A 24,266-nucleotide genomic window follows, 5' to 3' on the forward strand; every position below is an offset into this window, starting at 1 on the left:
TTGGCTTGATGCAATATGGAGAGAAATGTTGAGGCCGCCAGTTTAGCACCCTTGGACTTGGTCCACTTGTCCTAAAAATCAAAAACAAAGACTAAGGGGCAGGGTAGGGATACCTTGACCCCCCGGGGGTTTTGTGGGGTTCATAGAGGGACCCACCATGAGGTTCAGTTACAAATAAATTCATTCTTTGCAGCAATGTGATACTGTAGTACCGCCCCAGTACTCAGCACAGCAGCCCCCATGTATTTTAGAGTATAAAAGAGGTACTGCAATACTGTGGTACCTGGGAAAACATTTGAAATAACGATACGGTTGGTTTGTGACATTTCTAATTTTACCAATATTTCCCCATTGGCAGGGCCCCGCCCGCCCCACCCCGAACCAACTTCTAATCATACAGTATATGCTCCCTATAAATTACCAATGCCTGCGATATAAGTAACTCTGGGTTGGAGGGTTGGAGGGAATTGCCATCTGTTTTTCAGCCCACTCATTATCGGCCTTTGATAATGATAGTTGTCCTGTACATAAGATGGATAGTAGTTACAACAAGTTACCTAAGGTAATTTGTTCCAGGAGTTGGGGGACATGTAGGGTGGGACTTGGCAAAGTAGTGAGGGCAGGAAGAGGGGTCTGAGTAGTGGGAGGTAAAGAAGCACTTCTAATTTAAAGGTTGCACTGTATCTTATAAAAGTCACATGCTAATAGAAAATCTTGTGGTTTTTTTTTACTATACAAACATAATCGTTAAATGTATTTTACACTTCTTAGGTCATTTTAAATCCCTTTTAAACTACTTTACTAGATGATTGTTTCCTTAACACATCCACAGACAGCCATGCAGGAACATACATAAACTCCTTGTCTCATTATTTTTGGGTTCTTAAATGGGACAGCGCCATCTTTGGTCTTTTAAATAGTGGAAGCCTGCTATAGGAAGGCAATGACGTGGAGGATTTGGGACCCTGTGCAGGGGCTGAATGTCCCTTAACGCTGCAAGGAAAATGTATGATTGGCTTATTGCTTTAAAGCCTTCAGTGCTTCTCCTCTGCTGATTTAAGAATGTATTACAACATGTGATTTCCACCCCTCCCTTGGCCCTCACTAAGTCATTGGGTTCACAGCAGAATATGATCACCACCGCTCCCTTGTCCCTCATCAATCTATTGGGTTCATCATAACATATGATCACCACCCCCTCTCCCATCCCAAGCCAGAGTGTATGTTATATCACATGAGCCTCCACCTTTTCTTTGCCTTCACCAAGCCAGTGTGGGTTTCAGCATAAAAAAATCCTGATGTTTTTATCAAAACTAAAGAGTAAGGTATAAATCCCTAGGCAAATATGATTAGACTGTCTGTAGTCTGTTGGTAAATATATGCCCAATTAGTGCATTTAATTTCTTTGAGATATTGGAGTGCAATTCGTATAAAGTCAACTAACACTTACTATATTTAAAAACATTCATTTAATGACATATTAAAAAGCAATTCACCATACAGAATAAAATACAATTGTTAAAATTTCTGAAATATTACACTTTTTATCTCATCACATAATAATTACAGTTACAAAAATACATATTATTTAGTGGCTGACGAGTAGATTCTTTCTTGACGCGCGTTTCGACGCAAGCTGCGTCTTCATCAGGAGGAGCCACACGTTAACCTATAACACAATGTGATAATTACACTCCAATATTTGATAGTTTACGAGTCAATTTGTTTTAAGACCTTCACCAACACCTCTGTGACATAATTGGTATACTTCTAGCTTTTCGATTTGTGTTTTTATTCTTCTATCAAGCAGGAGAAATTAAGCGGGAGAAATTGAAATGATAATCGTGTTATTAAACTACTTTATTACTGTTTTATCTAGGCATTTTATTAGCCATTCTCTTTTTAGGTAATTTTTTCAATAATAATGCATGCTTACGTTGTTTGTATTCTAGATACGTTTCTCACACTCTAGCAGCTATGCTTCCTTTACTTCATTAGTGGTTGATTCTAGGTACTAGAAAGCAATGATATTTGTTTAAGTCAAGTGCGAATCTCCACCTTTAGTTTGGAAAAATTGACTCTTCTTTTTACTACTTACAGTGGTTTGTTCTCTAGGGATGGTAATCTCTTCTTTTTTTATGTTGTATGGTAACAGATAAAATTCAAGATATACTGAAACGAAGAGACAAATAATGTATACATTTCAATTTTTTTCCTTTTGGGTCGAATCTAATTAATATCCTGTTAAAAGATCTCATAAATTTACCTACTCAAGCGTATTTCGTCGTGGAATGATGACAACGACGGTCTTTTTTGTAAAGAAGCAATTGTCGTCATACAGGTAGAGCTAAAAAATGAAATTTGTTATACTTTCAGACAGATGTTGTTATATTATTACATTTGTCTATATTAGTTTGCAAGACATCGTGATTTTATTTGCGTGAAAGTCATTCTTCGTAATGAGTGTGTCTTGACTATCTAAGAAATCTACGTCATTTATTCTGGACTAGTTTTACTGTTATTTGTAAGATATCGTAATTCATTCACATGAACGGCGTTCTTTTATTCTAAGTCTGTCTTTACTATCTTACCAATACATGTCACTTATTCTGGACTAGTTTACCTCCTGTTTGTTAATAAAAACCTCTAGTGTCTAGTTGTTGCGTATTACTTGTAAGACGCCTATTCAGTTGAAATAAATAGGGGCTCGCAGCCGTGGGTTTCTTACCTTAAAATGGTTTTATCGATCTAAGAACCGGCGGCGTCTCTGCGTCCTACTCGGTCTGTTGTGATGTGTTCTATACTATCCCTTTCCTCTGTGTTATTTAAACGCATTTTCGCGCGAGTGATCTGACATCTCATTGGTTAATAATTATATCTATGGCCTTATTCTCTATCTGGAGTTCCAATTGGGTAACAGCGGACTATAAGACTTGACGCTGTTTTCCTATTGGTTGCTAGGATCCAATTACATTCTCTTTAACAGATTTATATCAGTTAGCAGGATGGATAGGTGGGAATTATCGCTGCAATCTCTGTCAGGCGATTTCATTGGGTATCAAGGGAGATAGGCCGAATTAAGGCTGGGGAATTAATTTCTAATTGGTTACCTAGGTGTGGATTCGTTACGTTCTCTTTCCACGATAGCCAAGAAGAGCTATGATAGGGCAAGAGTACTACCTTGTTTTTTCTTTTTCAAATGACCAAACTTTATTAACAATTTGTATATAGTAAAGGAAAATAATCATTGTAGGAAGGTAACTAATTACCTTTACAGTTATATTTGCAATTTTGTTGAATAAATATTAGTAATTCAGGAAGTTCTATTACTTTGAAATTATTTTCTCTATACTATCTATTTAGTCAGATTGCATTTTCCCAGGGTAGCTCATTATTAAGCCCATTTGTTGCTGTATTGAGAGAAAAAATCCAATAGACTTCTCTCAACTTTCTGATTCTGTTATTTTCGTTTTCTGCTGCACATTAAATTTTTTCTAGTATTCTCCATTGCATTTGTTCAGGTTTATGCTGTAAGTCAATGTAGTGTTTTACTAGAGGGGCAGAAAGTTTAGCAGTTCTAATGGCTGAACGGTGTTCAGTGAGTCTTGTCTGGATTGCTCTAGAAGTCTCTCCTACATAACCTAGTCTACAAGGACATATGATTAGGTAAACCACATTTTGTGTCTTACAATTCCACATTCCTGATGCACGAATCGCGTAATTGTTGAAAATCAGAACTTCTCCCTCAAGGACAGAGTCACATGATTTGCAAGATAGACATTTATAGGTTCCCTTTACAGGTTGATCTCTATCAATTGTTTTCTGTGTGAAAGTATTAACTTTCGAAAATCTTGAGTGTACTACCATATCTTTAATATTCTTATTGCGTTTATAAGCAAATAAGGGTTTCGGTATGGTGTACTCCTGTGCAGGGTCGCTATTTAAGATATGCCAGTTGGAATTTATGATTTGTTTTACCTTAGCATTGAGTGTCGAATGTTTAGTGACACATACAAGTTGTGTAGTTCTTTTTTTAGAGGTTCTTTTTAAAAGGTGATCTCTGTCGTAGTATCTGGCTCTTTCATATGATTCCCTCACCAATCGGTGTGGGTATCCTCTAGCTATAAATTTTTGTTTCATTGAAACAGCCTGATTGTCAAAGTCTATTAGTCTCGTGCAGTTCCGTCTAACTCTTAAAAACTGGGAGAATGGTATACTTTGTTTTTGTGTTCTTGGATGGTAGCTGTCGAAGTGGAGAAGTCTATTTCTCGAGGTAGGCTTTACAAATAGGTCTACTTCTAAGGTGCCATTGTTATGTTTTATGAAAATGTCTAGAAATTCTACTTTTTGTGTACTTGAATGTGCTGTGAATTTGAGATTTGGATCAATGAGGTTTAACCATGTTAAAAATTCGTCTAGTTCATGGTCATCATCGGTCCATATAAAAAAGATGTCGTCTATATATCTAGACCAATGAGTGATCGACTCAAAGTAGGGGGCAATTTCATTAAATATATTCTTGGTTTCAAACAAAGCCATGTATATGTTGGCTACAGAAGGCGCTACCGAGGCTCCCATACTTACGCCTTTAGTTTGTTTATAAAGGCTATTTCCAAATTCAAAATTGTTTTCATTTAGAACGATATCAAGACAGTCAAGTATAAATTTTGTAGGGCCTGGGACTTCATATTGATTTATGAACCACTTGACAGCATCTAAAGCTTCCTTTTGTGGAATATTAGAGTATAATGATTCTATGTCAAGGGTTACTAATGTACTCCTATTTGGATTAAATTCAAGACCTTCTACTTTGTTGATTATGTCCCCAGTATCTTTAATATAAGACTGTATCTTAGGAATATAGGGTCTCAGTTTACAGTCAACATATTTCGACAAGGGTTCCGTTACCGAACCGATAGTAGAAACTATAGGACGGTAAGGAGGGTCTAATTCATTTTTATGTACTTTAGGGATTCCATATATACATGGCATTTTCTCAAGGGAACCGTTGAGATATTCATGTTCCTTATTGCTAATTTCTCCTTTATCATAGGCATTATCTGTCAAATTTTTAATTTTGTTAATGATTTTTTTAGTAGGATTAGATTTAATTTTGGAGTAAAATCTCTGATCATTAAGCATGGTGGTCATTTTCTGTTCATATATTACAGTGTCAATCACTGCAATGCCCCCACCTTTATCACAATTTTTTATGGTCAATGTGGAGTTATCTCGTAACTCTTTCAGAGTAAGATATTCTTCTCTATTTAAGTTGTATATTGGTTTGGGGATGAACTTACATATTTGATTCAGACGTTTTAACACTGTATGTTCAAACACGCCTACTTCTGGACCAATTTGTTCAAGTGAAGGTGTGAAATTGGATTTCACATGTAATTCATTGTGATCAGATGTTTCTATGCAATTATCATTATCTCCAAAGAATTTTTTAAGTCTAATCTTACGAAAAAATGAGATGATATCTCTGTGTAATTCAAATTTGTTAGTCACTGTGTGGGGGACATAAGATAAGCCTTTAGATAGTAAAGATAGGCTGCTTGTATTAAGTGGTTCTGTGGAAAGATTGAAGATTGGTATTTCCTTCCTTATCTCCAATACTGTCTCTTGCGTGTCTCTAAGACATGGGATGTTGCTACCACATTCATCTAGGTAAATAAAATACTAGTTCATTTATTTCTCCTCACCAGGACATAGGGGAACAGAGGATTTTACAGTGTAGCTTGCATAGGGGCACATGGTATTTGTCTGGAGATTAGTTGGGCAGCTGCACACTGCGTACTCCACTTTCGGAACCTGACTGCTCCCTCCAGGGCTGTAGTCTGTCTTGAGGGGCTGGACAGATGTGGTCCTTGTTTGGAGCACACCAGGGTTGATGGTGAGAGATGAAGATCCATAGATATGGTTAAACCTGGATGCATTGAATTGGGAGAGGTGCACATAGGCCACCAAAAGAAAACATAACATTTATTCTCTTTTTTGCCCTGAGAGATTCCTAAGTGAATCATCTTTCTCTCAGCAAACCCACTTTATTTGCAAGATTATTTGTCAACTATTGTTTTTTTTTTTAAAACTTAGTAAATTTTACAAAGTTGGTGTAGTTTTAAAAACAAATTGCACTCTCTATTTGTGATCCACATAGGAAGGAGTGTTTTTGATTAAGAATGGAACTTATTCCCATGCATAAGATAAGAGTTGCTGTCCTCTACCTTACCTTGTGAAACTGTCCACGCCAAAGTCTGACTTTGCAGGCAGGGGTTTGTACGCCAGTCCAATGACCCGGAACCCTTGCAACGTATAATATTCAAGCTCACTTGAGAAATTTGAAGGCACTGTTTGGGAAAGGTTAAACAGGGTTTGAATGACTAATAATCACATATAATTGATTAATCATTAAATCAAACAATTACTTTTTTAAGAACATTTCCACATGAAACAAGCCAAAAGGCAGGAAAATAGCTTCACAATTAACTTCATTCCCTAGAGCTCACCAGGCAATATTTTAATAGTTCATGGTTGCTAAAAAATATATTTCTAAGCTTCAATGACCACGAGGGACTTAAGTCTGTTCATGGAACTTCAAATCTTCAAAAACTTCACCCTAAGCGGAACCCTCATCTACCAACCACAGAGACCATGAGCTTCCTTCATCAACAACACCACACACTTTATCACCCCACTCACCATTGACTCCAAACTCTTTGTACTCCTTGGGGACCTCAACTTCTACCTGAAAGACAGAACGAACCCCTGCTCCATAGCTCACATAAAAAGCTTAATTACCATCAGACTAACCTAGCTTGTCACAGAACCCACACACATTGTCGGAGACATGTGAGGCCCCATCTTTGCCATCTTTGACGGCATCAAGTTCAACTCACCCTCACCTCTCACATGGATTGACCACTCTACAATCCACTTCCAAATCTACTCACCACAATTCAATGCACTCACCAATGTCAGCTTACCCAGTTGCAGCTGGAGCAAAATCTCTGATTGAGTCTGGCTCAATGTCCTCAGCATGGGCTAACCCAACCCTACAGCCAACATAAACAGAGACATTGGATCAAAAATTGCACAGACTCCATCGCATCAATCAAACTCAACAGAGCAGCACCAACAAGCAAGTCAGCCAGTATACCGAGGACCTTCAGCCGATAACTCTGCTGCAAAGCATCTAACAGAACCAAATTTAAAGCTGCACTCGGAATATACCACCAGAAACATAAAGACACCAAAAAACGAGTGGTAGCTGTACGCATCACAGGGAGATCCAACAGCAGCAAAGAAATCTTTATGAACATCAAGGATTTCACCACACCAACACCCTGCGTCATAGCATCACTCCCTCTGATGAACTGTGCAATGACCTATCCAACATCTTCAACAGCAAAATGCCCTTCACCAATCAAGACAATTACCTGCCTGCTAAGAAGACTATCACAAGTGCAGAATCAGCCATAATCATTCAGACTGGCTGCTCTGGGGCACCAACAGACCAATTCCCTCAACACATCTATAACCTCAGTGCATTGCCAATCAGCACAGCACTGACTGACATCCGAAACTTCTCCATCACCTGAGCCACCTTCCCGGACGTTTGGAAGCACACAGCGGTCAATACCTTCCTCAAGAAACCTTCAGACATATCAAGCCATCCTATCTTCCTGCTTCCCTTCCCGGCAAAAAGGAGTGGAAAGACAATCAAAAAACAACTCACAAGCCACCTTTAGCTTCATCATCTATGGGTAACACACAATAAGGTTTCAGGAAGAACCACAGCACAGAAACTGCACTTATCACAACCTTAGATGACATCATGACCATCCTAGACCGAGGAGAAACAGTTGCCCTTCTCCTACTCAAACTCTCTGCAGCATTCAACACAGTCTCCCATAACACAACCATCAGAAGTCTCCACGAGACCAGCATTCAAGGACCAAGTCTTAACTGGATATATTCCATCCTCACGGCAAGAACCCGATGAGCCAGGCTGCCTCATTTCACATCTGAGTACTAGAATCTCATATGCAGAGTCCCCCACAGATCATCTCCTCTCAGCCTGATTCTGTTCAACGTCTATAAGACAATGCTTGCCAACATCTTCAGATGTCAAGGCCTCACCATCATCTCCTACAGATGCAACACCCAATTCATTCTCTCCCTGACAGACAGGACACCATCACGAGAACCAGTTTCACCAACTTCATAACCTTGGTAGCAGAATGGGTGAGAACCAACTGCTTGAAACTCAACTCCAACAAAACAGAAGCACTGTTCTTTGGAAACAGGAACTCCCTGTGGAATGCCACCTGGTGGCCATCAGAACTAGGACCACAACAACGGCCACCGACCACGCCTGAAATCTGGTGATCATCCTATATGATCATTTCAACATAATGGCATAAGTCAACCGAGTGAGCCTTTCTCTGCTTCAAAGTCCTGCGGATGCTAGAGACAATCTTCAAGTGCCTTCCACAGAACACTAGAGGACCGTCACACAAGCACTCTTCACAAGCAGGCTCGACTATGGCAACACATTGTACACGGGAATATCCAATCAGCTCCTGAACAGACTTCAGACCATTCGGAATGCTGCCACTAACTTCATACTCAACCTTCCCTGCTGGACCCACATCTCTCCTCGCCACAGCTTCACTGGCTCCCCATTCAAAAATGTAACCAGTTCAAACTCTTTACACACACCTACAAAGCCCTACATGGCATTGGACCTGCATACCCCAACAACTGCATGCACTTGCACAATCCATCCAGACACTTATGCTCAGCCTCAGTCTCACTTGCGTAACCCCCCAAATTTGCAACAGCAGAGCAGGAGGTCCCTTGTTCTCCGACATCTCACCACTACACATCAGAACCTCCTCTTTGCCACTTGAACTTCATAAGATACGGAAGACCTGGCTCTTTGAATAATCTGACTTGGATCACAAGATTACACACCTGCTCAGCGCCTTGATACCCTCACGGGTGATTGGTGTGCTCTACAAATCAACATGACATAACAGTTATAAAGTCATTTAAGAAGCACTTTAAGAAATGACAAGGAATTGCACATGAATACCTAGTAGCAACAAGAAAGTATGGCATTTGTATACAATCGATCATACAGAATGCAGGTGAGACAAGGTGTGGGATTGTGAAGAGACCCTGGTGACAAGAGCTATGTGCGAAGGAGACAGAGCAAGTGACATGAAGACCAGATACACATGACTTGGGAGACCCTACACATTTCATTGAAAGGTCTTTCTAATCATTTAATTATGTTAGGAAACAAATATAGGTACCCATATTAATACTATGGTTTCCACAGCTTTCTTATTTTGAATCTTTTTGCCACAGAAATGTAACGATATTGCTGCTGATTCTCATATAACTCCCTGATAATGTCTAGACCCCGTAGGTATAGGATGGTCATATTGTGAACATGGGATAAATCAGATTTTTGGTGATGATGTCATTCAGAAGTATTTTGTTCTTGTTGATGTGCTGAACTTGTCTTTGGAGATTCCAGTTTACCGACATGAAGACACACTTTCTCATGGAAAAAAAAGGTTTATGAATCTGGTCTTGAGAGATCAATGTATGAAAGAAATGGAATGTTAGCTGTTCTGTACTTTTGTGGCAGGGCCCAGGGTGCGTGGCAAGCCACATTGTATGGTGTGTGAACCTCAAGACTGACAACTGAGGGAAATGGTAATGAATGTAAGAGAATAGTGTGGGGAAGCCAAAGACCCCATTCAGTATTACACAGCATGTGTACTTAATATGCTATTATAAAAACAAAGTTTTAAGCGAAAACAATACTTTATTGAAAAAGAGGGGAAGTAGCCTATCAATAATTCAATGTGTGACCTCCAGGGCAATTATCTGACCTTTGAGAGATCACGTGACACCAATGGGCTGACAGAGAGAGCATGATGGAATTTATATGTCCTCTGCTTCAACAATCTGATGTCTTTGTTTCTCCCTGTGAATTTAGAGCATCCTTCCCCACAGTGTGGGGAATGTTTCAGCAGCATTAGATCCCTTCTGCCTTGGACCATACCTGCTGCTAAAAGACCTCCCAAATCATGATAGGTTTAGTAGCAGGGACTTGAGGTGAATTGAGAAAGTCAATGCATTTTTACTTGTGATGGTGAGGTTAAGGACATCTGGTACTAGCAACTTTATTGCCCAGATGCTGCAGGGTGTTTATTGTTTTTAATTTCCCTTCTTGGATTTATTCCGAGCCTCTAATTAAGGGATGTGCAATTAAAAACAGTTAATAACCTCTGCAAAATGTATTAACTACTAGAAATGTCCTGATCAGAGGACAATTGTGCTTAATTATTTGGGGCATTTATAGAGTATGAACTTAATTCAAGGTGAAAGTCATGAACGTTTAATAGTACTTTGAGAACAGGTACATGGTGTTTGGCATGGAAAATTGTTTATCTCAAGAAAAGCATACATATTATACATGCTATCTGTCTGTTTTTTTTATAACATACTTTGGTATTATGCATTGTCAATATGTTTAAATCTATAGATAAAAGTACATAAGAACAAACTTGCTACCCTTTGCCCATTTTCAGACTGTGCCATGGCAGAAAGTGTACCTACCTGTCTGTGGCAGGCAAAAGCTGGTGACCATTTCCGGTGCCCCTTTCATAAAACCCATTAACTCATTCGATCCAGTCACGCGGGTGATGACAGACATCCGCTGCAGACTGGAGGAAAATGGAAACTGGTGCATAATGACAACTCCATCAACTGGCACCTTTGATAAAAACATATAAAAATGCCGTCATCCATTGATGCAAAGATGCAATGCATGTCTGTTTAGTTAACACTCTAACGAAGACTGCAACTATGGTACATGATTACTGCTAGTGAAAAATTTCACTTAAACATCGGAACAATTGGGGGCGCGTGGCTGCGCCCGGAGAAGATGGTGGCGGGTCCCTGACTCTGCGGGGAAGACGGCAACTATCAACGGACTGAATGTGCCTATCGCCCTCCTTATGGAGCCCAGGGTGAGGAAATAGTTGTGTGAGGAGAAGCGGCACACGCTGAGCCCCTCTCCGCTCACTTTCTCAACCCGTACACAGCATAATTTCAAGAGCGCGTTACGAGGCAGCTCCGCTGTAAACACAGGCGCCATTTTCTTTGTTATATCGCGCTGAGGAGTTTTCTTTGTTCTGCCGCGTTGTGGAGACTCCGTGTGTGACGCTTAAAGAAACACGCGTCTGAAACCCTTTGTTGCCCTGTTTCCGGCATGAACATTATTAAAAGCCTCATTTTGCAGGATTGGTATCGTTTTAGACACGGACATGGTTGATATTAGGCCCTCTCAGTTACAGCGTCATGCACACCTGTCACAGTTAGACTTTTATACTCATGACTATTGAAACTCTGCTTTTCACGTTTGGATTTTAAAAATTACAAATGTTTTCCTCTTTGTACTTTGCTATAAAGCGGCCACTATTTTCTCTCATGCATATTTTCCCTTCATGAGCTGACTTTCATTACCTTCATGGTAACTTTTATTCGCTTTACGCTGTTGAGTACATCTTTTTGGAACATACAGCCTGCAGCTTGCAGCTAGTGTTATTTTATTTCGCGGATCTCTATTTTTGGACTTGCCATACTTCTGCACAAATGCTTTAAGGATATTTTACTGTTTCTTTATGACACCTTTTATGGGAAAGCTAAGGAATCTTAAGCTGGTGTTGCAGGGATTCTGCTTATGCACAGAACTATGCGCAGGAGACCAGGACCTCAGAGAATTGTGGTGTACCAGAAACTCCCCTCAGAACCAAGAACCCCTTATCCGACTAGCTTAGTATCCCATTTGTTAACCTAGATCTAGCTAGGCGGTCCCAATGTATAGACAAACCAAAAAAAGCGACTTAGATATTTCTCAGGAGTGGTGGGAATCCGAAATACCTGTTCGTATCTATTTGTCAGTCCACAACAGAATAATACAGACACGGTAAAGTTAAAAGAGTTTATTTTATAAACCTCGCGTCCTAAGATGCAGTACTTTGGCTAACACTAGCAGACAAATGATACAGATCAGAACAATAAGCATTGTTATTATACCATATAAAATGAAAGGAGCAATCATACTAATAATGACAGTGGTCTACAGCCACACTCCTTTCTCTAGGATCTAATACATTATTATTAGACTATTAGAAGGTCTCTTAGGCTAACAGGGGGGACCCCATACCGTATAGATCAGCGTAGTCGAATCACATCAAAGGATCAGCTCGCTCTCTCATGCATCAGCTCTTCTGTTCGAATGAATGTAAAACCAAACTGTTCTGCAATATTAAAGACGCTTGTCCTTCAGATATTGGCAGCTGTATGTATGATATGTCTAAAAAGTGGTAGATCAATCTAATCACAACACTCTGTATCTTCTAGTGACCCAGACTCGTTCTTTGCATGATGTACAGACCAAGGGCACATCTCACTGTTAAGAATGTAAACCAACAGTTTGTTATCCTGTGAGGCAAAGGCGAGTCAGCATTTCTAAAATGAATAACACATAACAACAGTGTCGTGTGCAGCGCAGCAGAAACGACAAGCTGGCTTGCTAACAATTAGCTCGGTTATGCTAACTTAGTGTTGTAAATAGGGCGTGGCTTAATCCATCTTACACTGGTAGCGCCCCCTAAAACTTCTAAGGTGTCTACGTGTTCAGATTCCGATTCAGATCCTAACGGTACTGAAATGGAGGACCGTCCCCCTCAAAAACCAGCTATTTCTACCAAAAGACCCAAAAAAGATCCACCTTCTCCTGAAAAATCCTCTCCGTCAGCCATGGAGGTGATAATTAAATTAAATTAAATTAAATTTTGACTGAATCACCCGAAACGGGGTATCTCTGCGCTGAGACTGCTTGTGGCCATTTCAAAGCGGATTAGAACAGTTCCGGGGGGCTAGGTGAGAGAAAGCTTTGCCTCCCATGCGTGGCAATTTGATACGGGGGGTACAGAGAAGTGCTTGATGGCTAGACCTAAGGGGTCTGGTCGGTGTATATCTGACAAACTTTTGGGATAGATAGCTGGGGCCCATGTTGTGTAATGATTTATACACCATGCAGCAGATCTTAAACTTGACTCTCTTTTTTTTTGGGAGCCAGTGGAGTCTGCGGAGAAGAGAAGCAGAGGGTGCTCTAGGAGGTGCGTTGCTCACTAGGCGGGCTGCAGTATTATGTTTCATTTTTGTCATGCAGGTTTCCTACGCTGCTTCCACTGGAGTCCAACCCACGTTTTTTTTATTATACTGTTCTGTTAAAGTTACATTTCTATTTATTTCTGTTTTAATAAATAACTGAGTGTATAGGTCTTCTTTTTCTGACGACACTTGTCTATTGTTTATTGTGAAAATCATCTGTTTATAGGAGATTTTATGGGCAACATTATTTAATATTAGAGTGCACCTACCAAACATAATCTAACTGACTATTAGACAAATGAAGCCTGGGTAATTGTACAACTGCAAGAGTTCTATGAGTGTATCACTTTATAACACCATAAGTACTGCCTGTGTGATTACAGAACAAATAAGGCACTGCCTAGGACCACCGAGGCTTCAGAGACTGCCGAGGCCCACCCTGCATATTTAAATAAAGACCCGGAGTGTGGCGATCCCCGGACTTCTGTTGGCCTTGAACCCCCCGAACAATCAGTAAACAATATCTGGGAAGGTGTCGCTCCCATAGACTGCAAAATGTCTCTGTGCCCTTCCGCACCTAATTTACATGTGACATTAAGATACCCAGTCCTACAGTGATGCCGCAATATAATAATTGGGTTGGCCACGGAACATTACCCACCCACCAGGGGCCTCATTTAAAAGAATGGGTGAGACCCCGCTTTTTTTTTTTGTTGTTCTTTTCTCTCCATTTTTACCATCTGCATCCCCTCTATTACGGCGATACAAGGTTTTCCTCCTCTCGCTTCAAGTAGTCGAACAAGTATTTGCTATCACTGGGTGGAAGCCATGCACCACCCTCTAATAGCAAACACAAATGTCCAGCAAATGCACACCCGGGACATTGTATGAGCTGCGCCTGAGAAGTCGCCCTCCCTACTACCATGATGCATTTGTTAGTATAAACGTATAGTAACACTACTTACACACGTGTAGTACAGCGACTGTACAGAATGTAGTGAAGAAGCAGAGGAAGTGCAAAATCTAAAAATATAAATCCTACCAGAAGTCGGATGACATAGTTCAATGAGCTGAAGACCCTGGCATGAGTAGAAACAGCTACACGAACAAAACGGGTCTTCAGCACAACGCAAGCAATTTTGAAATATTGCTGAGTGGTGCCTTCTTTTTACCTTCTCCCACTCGTCGCCAAATTTATGTAGTGAAGAGGCAGACAGCAGTGAATACAATAAGTACATTTATTACCAGAAAACAAGACACCTGAAACAACCACCAACAGGAGCAGACAGCAAAGCAACTGTCTAATCCAGCATCGTGTACAAACTCCACAAGGTTCCCCTCATAACAGCCCTACATTCTAACATTACATACTGAGGGCCATATTATCAAGGAACGGCGTTAAAATTATTGCCGCTTTAGCGGCATAATGGGCTTGATAATATGCCATAGAGAATTCCAATAGAGCCCATGTTCTGGTGTTAACATGGGCTTCTATTGGAATTCTCTATGGCATAGTATCAAGCCCATTATCACCATTTTAGCGCCAGTTTCCAACCGCTAAAGCGGCAATAATTTTAACGCTGTTCCTTAATAATATGCCCCTTAGATTCTAGTAGAATTACATACTAACATTCTACTATGACTTACAATGGAATACTACACAGAGCACATGACTTTACAGCAATGAGATCATAGTTTCATCCACAAGTCTTGACACCGGTAGGGGTAAGACTTTCGCTTCCCACTCCCTATGTTGTATAAACGTAAACTAACACTTCTTCCACTAGTATGCTACTGCGCCCAGAGCACATCACTTTACAGCAATGAGCTCACAATTTAGGCTCACTGTTTAATCCCCGCGTCTTCACACCAGTAGGGATGAGTAGTTCGCTTCCCACTCCCTATACTATAAACGCATACTAACACTACTTACACACTTATACTACAGCGTCTAGTATCCTACACTGCCCAGAGCCCATCACTTTACAGCAATCAGCTCAGTTTCATCCCCAAGTCTTCACACCGATAGGCGTAACTACTTCGCTACCCGCTTCCGGTATACTATCAACACACAGTAGCGGTCAGTAGTTCGCTTCCCACTCCCTGTATGGTATAAACGCCTACTAACACTTCTTGCACACGTATGCTACAAACACCAGACCACATCACTATACAGCAATGACCTCATGGTTTAGACTCTCGGTTTCAGACCCGAGTGTATCACAGTATCCTATCACCACCATGCCACTCTGAGCAACACCGTACTTTCAGACCGTTAAAAGTGATAACTACCTACTGGCGACCGCCAGTAGGTAATCAAGAACAAATTACAAAAGTTCCTTGATTCTTTTAGCTTTCAAAAATTCTCTCTATTACTGTCTTTCTACTTTTCCATATAAATAGTTTTTTTAATATTCAAGAACACATCCAAGTCAGAAATGCAACGTATTCTAACAACACACTTTCTAGAACATTCTACAACACGTGGAGGTTAAAAGTTCATAATTTTTTTAAAAACCGAACGATATTTTTTTGCAACATTTTCTCGGCATGTGCAGGTTAAAAGTTCACGATTGTTTTAAGTTCAAACACTGCTTTTTCTTAACCAATCACAAACATACTTTTCCAAAAAATGAATGTGCACCCTACTTTTAAAAAACAATGCTTTTCATCTCCCAATCAGGTACCATTTTGTATGCAAAAAGAAACTAGTTCCCCATCTTTAAACATATGTCTTATTCTACGAAGGAACTGCATGAGCTACAGACATCTTTACATACCTTCCAGCCATACCTTCAAAATGCTAGTGTGGATCGTAGGACATAGCTATGTTTTCTGATGCAAGAGGTATGCAGAACTGAGACGTATTGACTTAGACCTAGGTTTACAAAATGTGGACATTAAGTTTGGACAGAGAGGATTGAAGTGGCACCAATTGTTGCCTTTGGTTAAAACCTGTTTGCATCACCAACACCCTGACCTCATGATTGTGCACTGTGGTGGAAACAACCTAGGCACATTGACTGGGGTGGATTTGGAAATGCTTATGAAGGACACCTTTGGACAATTGATGTTCCTTTTGCCTCAAACTGTCTTTGTATATTCCGATATATGCCAAAGACAGAAGTGGAAATGGTCCAAACAATTTTGTCACCAGATTGAAAAATCTCGGAAAAAAGTCAACAAAGCTGCCTCTGCATACCTCAGTGACCACAAAATGGGGTCCATATACAACAACAACATACATTTTGAGATGGTGGATATATAAAGAAGTGATGGAGTACACTCCACATATCAGGGAAATCAAGTTTTTCTGAATAACCTGAAGCTGTGTATCCGCACTTATATGTAGCTCCAACTAAGAAACACAAGGGCTCTTTTTAGAGCCACCCTATAACTTACAACTTAGGCCCCCTATTTTAGGGCCACATAACGCCAACTCCTGCACCCTCGACAAAATTTAGTCTCCACACAGCTGTGGCACAGCGGCCAGACCATCTCACTTTGCTGGGGGTGAGTGTTTGATTTGCTCTAGCGCTCCACCCATCATCCCCTTTGGTATCGCTTTGTTCGCCCTAAGTTGGAAGAGTATGCCCAGACGTGGCTCCCTTGCTCACTTTGCCACTGGATTTAAGATAGCCTGGCTGATGAGGGTTATGAACCCGCAACCGGTCCCAGGATGCTTGTTTCCGGTCCAGGGAAGACATGGCTTGGCAGTTCGGGCTGGACTGTTCCCATGAGGCACAGGGTCAGACTGATTTGCATATGGCCATGTCTGAACTGGGGTGGTGGAGTGAGCTAAAGAATGATGATGGATTAAACCCAGATCAGTTGACTGGGGTTGAGTGTTTGATTGGCTCTAGCGCTCCATCCATCATCCCCTTTGGTATCGCTTTGTTCGCCCTAAGTTGGCAGGGTATGCCCAGACGTGGGTCCCTTGCTCACTTTGCCACTGGATTCAAGATAGCCTGGCTGATGAGGGTTATGAACCCGAAACCGGTCCCAGGATGCTTGTTTCCGGTCCAGGGAAGACATGGCTTGGCAGTTCGGGCTGGATTATTCCCATGAGGCACAGGCTCAGACTGATTTGCCTATGGCCATGTCTGAACTGGGGTGGTGGAGTGAGCTAAAGAATGATGATGGATTAAACCCAGATCAGTTGACTGGGGGTGAGTGTTTGATTTGCTCTAGTGCTCCGTCCATCATCGCCTTTGGCATCTCACTTTGCAGCACAGACCTCTCACTTTGATCCCCAGCTCTACTCACCCATAGGGGTGAGTAGTTTGCGCTCTACAAATACCCTTTTGATTTACCTTCGCACTCCCTATATAACACCACCTAAGCACCATACACAAGCTACAATGTTGTAAACAAAAGTTCATCCAACTACCTACAACTACATGCTGACACTACTTGCACAGATGTGGCACAGAGGCCAGAGCACATGACTTCACAGCATATGACACACAGTTTGGGCTCACGCTTTAATCCCCGACTCCGGCAGCAGCTCAGCTTAGCAACATGAGACTCTAGACAATACCTTACATATATTCCGTACCCCAGGACTTTCATACCAGTACGGGTCAGTAGTTCATCCTAGTAGTTATAAACACATCTGGACACTACTTCCACAACTGTAGTGCAGTGGCCACTGCACATGACTTCACAGCATAAGACACACAATTTGGGCTCACGCTTTAATCCCCGAGTCCCGCACTAGCTCACCTTACCCGCATCAGGCTCTACCCAATACCTCCCTTAATTTCCGTAGCCCACCACTTACACACCGTTAGGGGTAAATACTTCACACCCCCTCTATAGCACACCCTAAACACACCACAGAGGTTACAGTGCTCTTACCCTCCTATTTCCCACTTTTCCCCCCCTTTTTTGCCCTTACTCGCTTCAAATGAATCACAAAATGGCGGTCAACACTTCCTAGTTGTAACCGCTCGCACCGCTCGCAGCCAATCAGCAACAAGCTCGTGCTCGTAAAACCTCAGCCAATCAGATGGCAGAATTCCCAAATATCGATATCAGTAAATTTCGATTTTCTGAAAAACTACTGAACGAATTTACACCAAATAAACAAAAGCGTGCTTTCTAGACCAAGACCCTTCTCCCTGCCAAATTTGGGGTAATTTCGGTCACCCGTTTGACCTGTAGCCTTGTCTAAAGTTTCCTATGGAAATGAACATGGAGAAAACACGTTTTGGGACCCCCCTTTTTTCTCGGCCCCCCCTAGATGAATCACCCCCAAACTGTCAACATAGGAGCTGATCTCAACAAAGAATTTGTTTTGAAAATTTTGTGAAGATTCGTCAATCGGCGCCAAAGTTATTGGGAATAGAATGTTGCCATTTTCCTATGGTAACTAGGTCCTAACTACATATATATATATATATTCACTGAAAAAACCAGAGGTTTCACACATGTTATAGTTAGCTGGACATTTCACTCGTACAAAACCATTGAAATTCCCCCGTTATAGTTAGTTCAGCTAACTATAACTCGCGCGCCCGCAATCCACTGCTGATGACGTCACATATTACATCACTCATGACATGGTCAGTGACAGCACTCATGACATCACTGATGACATCTCAAATGGCATCACTGATGACATCACTGATGACGTCATCTATGTGATAAATTACCACATCTTCTCACACCCTAATATAACCTTTGATACACCGAATCAAAATTTAAGAGTTCCATTCTCAAAACCATACATACTGCAATACCAATAACTACATATCCACTTATTAACTCTTAGATCTACATACACCTCCACTCATTCACCAGTACAGTCACTCATACTTACAGTCACTCCACACAAGAATATCATATGCATTTAGACACCTATATAGACACTCACACACCGCCAATCATCCATTGAGGTACTGACACACCTAGTCAGTCGTGCAAGTAATTAAACACAGTCCAATTTACTCACCTATACAGTTAAACACACTCAAGTTCACTTACTCATAAAAATAGTACCACATTCTTACGCTCTAATAGAATCATTGATACAAGCACACACGCATCCATACAGCCACTCTTACAATCACACACTCTCACATATACCCACTTATATTCTCTTAAACACATATATACTGCCTTTCACATATGTAGTTAGTCACACACCTCACGGGCATTACATTTTGCGATAGGAGGTGGAGGGTCAGGGTGTGTTTCTGCTAGTGAGCCCGGAGTCACAGTCACAAACGTCCTCTTCTTCCTGAATAAAAGTGAGATTATGCTGCATACTTGTTCATATTTTAAGTAGTTCGCACAGACACACGTTTTAAAAACAATAAAGTCCCTAATACCCGCCTTCTCTGTACAGTTAGCTTGCTGCCCCATCCCCCTCCTCCCTATCCTCTGTTGTGTGAATCCAGGGACTAGCCTCCTCCCTCCTGCCATGCATGGTCTGATGTGCTGCCACTGCCCTCAATTTAGTATGATGTACCAGTCCACTCCTCCTGCCCTCCATTGCCCAATTCTATGCCCCATCATTGACCTCCTGCTTAAACTCTGTGCTTAGCTTGCTGCCCCTATTCTCCTTCCCCCTGCCCTCCGATGTCTTTGTGTATGCCCCTGCTCCATCCTTTTTGCCCACCATGTTCCATGGACCTGCCACTCCTATCTACTCTGAGTGTTCCGTTGAGCTGCCACTCCCCTCCCACCTGCCTAGCATTGTCAGATGACTGTAACCTGTCCCTGCCACCTCCACCCTGCCTGTCCACATGCCATGCCCCTATCCTCTTCCTCCTGTCCTACATGGTCCATTGTACTGCCACACCCTTCTGCCCTCCCTGGTCTGTTGTGCTGCAACTGCTCCTCCTGCCTGCCCCATGCGGTCTGTTGTGAGGCCCCTTCCCCTGAACTTTCTTGTCTGTGCACAGGTCCTGACCCTCCCTTCTATCCTCCATCGTCCTTTGTGCATGCCCCTGCACCCTCCTTCTTGCCCATCATAGCCATTGTGCTACCACTAACCCTCCCACTTGCCATGCATGGTCTTCTGTGCTGCCATGGCCCCTCCCACCTTCCCTGTGTGGTCAGTTAGCTGCCCCTGAACCCCTCCCACCTTCCCTCCATGGTCTGTGTGTATGCCATCAGAGTCTCACTGTTGCTCTTCATGGTGTGTCTTGCTTCTAGTGCCCATCCTGCCTGACCTCCATGGCTATCTTGCTGCTCCTGCCCTGCTCCCTTGCCCCCAGGCCTCTGTTTACATGTGCAGACCCCTACTCCCTCCCTCCTGGCTTGTCTGTTCCATTGTAATGCCCCTGATCCATCCCTCCTGTCCTTAATGGTCTGTTATGCTGCAGCTTTCTCCCCTGTCTGTCCATTATGGTCCTGCCTCTTGCCCCTCTGTTCTCTGTTGTCCATGTGCATGGTCCTGTCCCCTCCCTCTTGCTTTCTATGGATTGTTGTGCTGCACTCCCGTCCCGCATGCCCTGTGTGGTGTATTGTGCTGCTGCAAACCCTGATGCCTGCCCTGCAGGGTCAGTTTGGTGCACCTCTCCATGTCCCTCCTGTCCTCTGTTATCCAAGTCCATGTCCCTACCCCATTTCCTTCCACGATCCAATGTACCATACTTGCGAACATTTTGAACTTGGTAAGAGGGAGATTTTGAAAAACAACTGGGGTATTGATTTTCCCCTTTGAGTTACATTGAAAAAGAGGAGATTGTAGACAGGAGACAGATACAATAATGCCCATTTGAGCTTAAAAACATTGGACGTTTCCTGGCTGAATCGGGTCTGTTGGCATGTATGGTTGTACTACCATTGCCTCTTCCTTCTGCCCACAATGGTCTATTACATTGCCACAGCCTCTCTTGCAAGTCCTGTATTGTTGGTTTGTTGCCCCTGCCCCCCTTTCCACTGCCCTCCATAGTCTGTTGTGCTGCCACGGCCCTTCCTGCCTGCTCAGTGTGGTTAAATTGTTGCCTTTGCACCCTCCTACCTGCCTTCAATTTTCAGAGTCCGTGCCCCTGGCCTCTGCCTCTCAACAGTATCCTAATGAACAACTAGATTGCTAACATTCTATATTTATTACAAAAGTGTGGAACGCCTGACGTCATCTTGATGTAATCAAAACTGTAATACCTAGAGCATTTCCTTTAGAAATTACATATATGAGAGGGTCTTATTGGCATCAAAATTATGGTTAGTGCTCTAAAAGACTAAAATAAGGACACATTTTCTGAGTTTTCAAATAGCGAGAAAGCACTTTTAAATTATTTGTTACCTTTATGTTTTTTTATCCAGTTGACTACTTGATTAAATGTTGCACTTAGGGGAGAGGATGTGGTGTTACTTCCAGAACTGCAGACTTTGCAACTGGGGAACCAGGTTGGAGTTTCTGCTTCAGCTCGACATTCTGTGATTCTGGTCAAATCACTTAGTCTCCCCATGTCTACAACCAAAATGAATTTGTTCTTGTGTGATGTAACCAATGCTCATGTAAAGCACTCCAATACCTGACAAGTCTGCACTATATAACACTGCAAAAACACAAAACAATAAGTGTTTTGCACACTTCTGTCATTGGGCTATATTTGGGCTACATCTGGGTGATTTGGGGCTACATTTGGGCTCTTTTGTCTCCGGTGGCCATCTTGGGAGATTTATTTGTTATTAAGTTTCCTAATTTCCTCATGTACTGCAGTCTCCTCAGTAGGAAATGCTTTCAGTTTTTTACTTTGATTCCATCATGAAGGTATTCAGATATGTCACACATTTGCCATAAATTCTGAATGTTAGCACTCTAGTTGCTCATTAGATCACTGTAGTAAAACTACTGTTCACCATGGAAGTCTGCTCCTGGTATTAAAAGTGCATGTTTCAGTCTGCATGTCAGAATGTTTTAATGAAATAGAAGAGGATTTGAGAAGTCACTCAAAATGAACCCCCTCATTTTGTTCCTTTTTAAATTAAAGATTTTAAGAGTTACCACTTTAATCCAAGCAAGATGGCTTCAGGTGTGCCATACGTTTATCAAAAGTAGGACTGTTAGCACTCTAGTTGTTCTTTGGAACACTCTGGGAAGCTGCAGTAGAACACAAAGGAATCAACTGACAGTCTCTGCCCTTGTTGGATGTACATGTTTTACTGAGAATGTCAGACTTCATTCTCACTTGACTGAGAAAGATAATGTGAATTTACAGAAATTACAGAATTTACAGAAAATAAGCTCTCAGTTTAGCTTATAGATCACCTTCCAAACCTCTGTGGGAAAAGCATGAGAAAATATTTTTCTCTCAATCATGATATCCCAGCAGAAGGCTTTTTCACATGGTGAAATCACCTTAGAACATACCACAATTCCTAAAATGAGTATGGTACCATCAACAAATTATTTATAATGTAACTAAAGTCTTAAAACCTTCTATTAACTGCAATGCTTTTTAATGAGGTGCTATCATGTATATTGGTCCCAAGATGGCTGTCAACACTTCTTGGATGAAGTGCTGACAGCCAATCAGATCTGAGGATGAGATGTGTGGTTAGGCTCCGCCCACATATATATATGATTTTACTTTTGATTTTCTCAGGAACTACTGAACAGATTGACACCAGACCTGCAAAAGGCACATCCCTGACCTGAGGACTACCTCTCAGCCAAATTTCAAGTAATTCTGTTCAGCCGTTCGGGCTGTACCTTGGACTAAAGGTCCCTATGGAAAATTGCATGGGGAAAACGTGTTTTGGGACCCCCCTTTTTTCTCAGCCCCCGCTTGACGAATCCCCCCGAGACTTTCAGGGTAGGAGCGGAGCGGAGCGCCCCACCTATTTTGAAAATTTCGCGAGGATTCGTCAACCGGCGCCAAAGTTATTCAAATAGAATGTTGCGGATTTCCTATGGAAACACGGTCCTAACTATAACTATCTACTGGCGACCGCCAGTAGATAATATTACCTACTGGCGACCGCCAGTAGGTAATATATATATATATATGTATGTAAAAATATGTATGTATATATATGTATATATGTATAGGTATATATATGTGTGTGTGTGTGTGTATATATATGCATTTATACTCACCTGTGATCAAGGCTTTATTAAACTGAAACGCATAAGGAAATGAGGTTGCAGTCACTTTTCATTATGAAAATAAACGTATGGTTTTTCATCCGGAATCATGCTGTGCATCTCTTTTTGTTGGATTAATGTCACAGGATCTCCAATCCTGTTCGCAGCAGCCACCCTGCAAAGTTGGCGGCCCCCTTTTATGGAGTGTTTTGTTGATATGTGGTGACATATCTATGGGGGCATAACCTGCTTGCTTCGTGCCAGACGTAGGTGGATTTGCCGAGGAATTTCTGGACACGAGGTGAGACGGGGAGAAGAGAGAGGTAACAACCTCTCTTGGACAATTTCGGATTTCATTATCATGACAATGTGCATTTGCCATTTTATCAACACGCAAGTGAGCACTTTATTTAAAGCAGACACGATGCACTGATAACATTACAAACCTAAATGTGGTGTTTTGGACGCTATGCAGTTTAATTAAATATTACACCATATATATGGACTGTTATTACAACAATGGTGCATCTTGGGATCCATAGTAGTGTGACATGAAACCACGTGGGTTAATGGACACAAGCACTTCCCTGTGTTGCAATTCTACTCACCTGTGATCAAGGCTTTATAAAGCTGAAACACGTAAGGAAATGAGGTTGCAGTCACTTTTCATTATTAAAAAAACGCATGGTTTTTCCCCCGCAATCAGGCTCTGTATCTCTTTTTGTTGTATATTAATGTATATGTAGATAGAGATGTAGATAGATAGATACTCTGTCAAGCATGGTCTGAGATAAAAGGGGGGTCCAAAAAATACTACCATCTTCCTGGTGTTTTATTCTACATTTGGAGGGAGGCCATATGGACCCCCACTCCTGGGGCAGGTTCAAACCCCAGGGACCACCACCTCCCAGGCTAAATTAAAAGCAATAGGGAGCCAAGTGGACCCCCGGGCCCCGTGGACCACTACCTCCCTGGGGCCAAGCACATAATTGAAATAGGGTGGGGGGGCCAT

General features: G+C 41.7%; 1 protein-coding gene across 1 annotated transcript in view; it reads right to left on the reverse strand.

Annotated features, from left to right (window-relative positions):
• LOC146788639 (putative cation-transporting ATPase 13A5) overlaps positions 1 to 24,266 on the reverse strand; it is a 586,298-nt gene that overhangs the window by 318,839 nt on the left and 243,193 nt on the right. Inside the window, exons 16-17 of the mRNA XM_085635842.1 lie at positions 10,642 to 10,798; positions 6,233 to 6,350 (exon numbers count right to left, since the gene is read on the reverse strand). Of these exons, the coding sequence (XP_085491968.1) occupies positions 6,233 to 6,350; positions 10,642 to 10,798 (275 nt within the window). The remainder of the gene's footprint in view (positions 1 to 6,232; positions 6,351 to 10,641; positions 10,799 to 24,266) is intronic.

The sequence above is a fragment of the Triturus cristatus genome, chromosome 11 (genome assembly GCF_964204655.1).
Source record: "Triturus cristatus chromosome 11, aTriCri1.1, whole genome shotgun sequence".
NCBI lineage: Eukaryota > Metazoa > Chordata > Amphibia > Caudata > Salamandridae > Triturus > Triturus cristatus.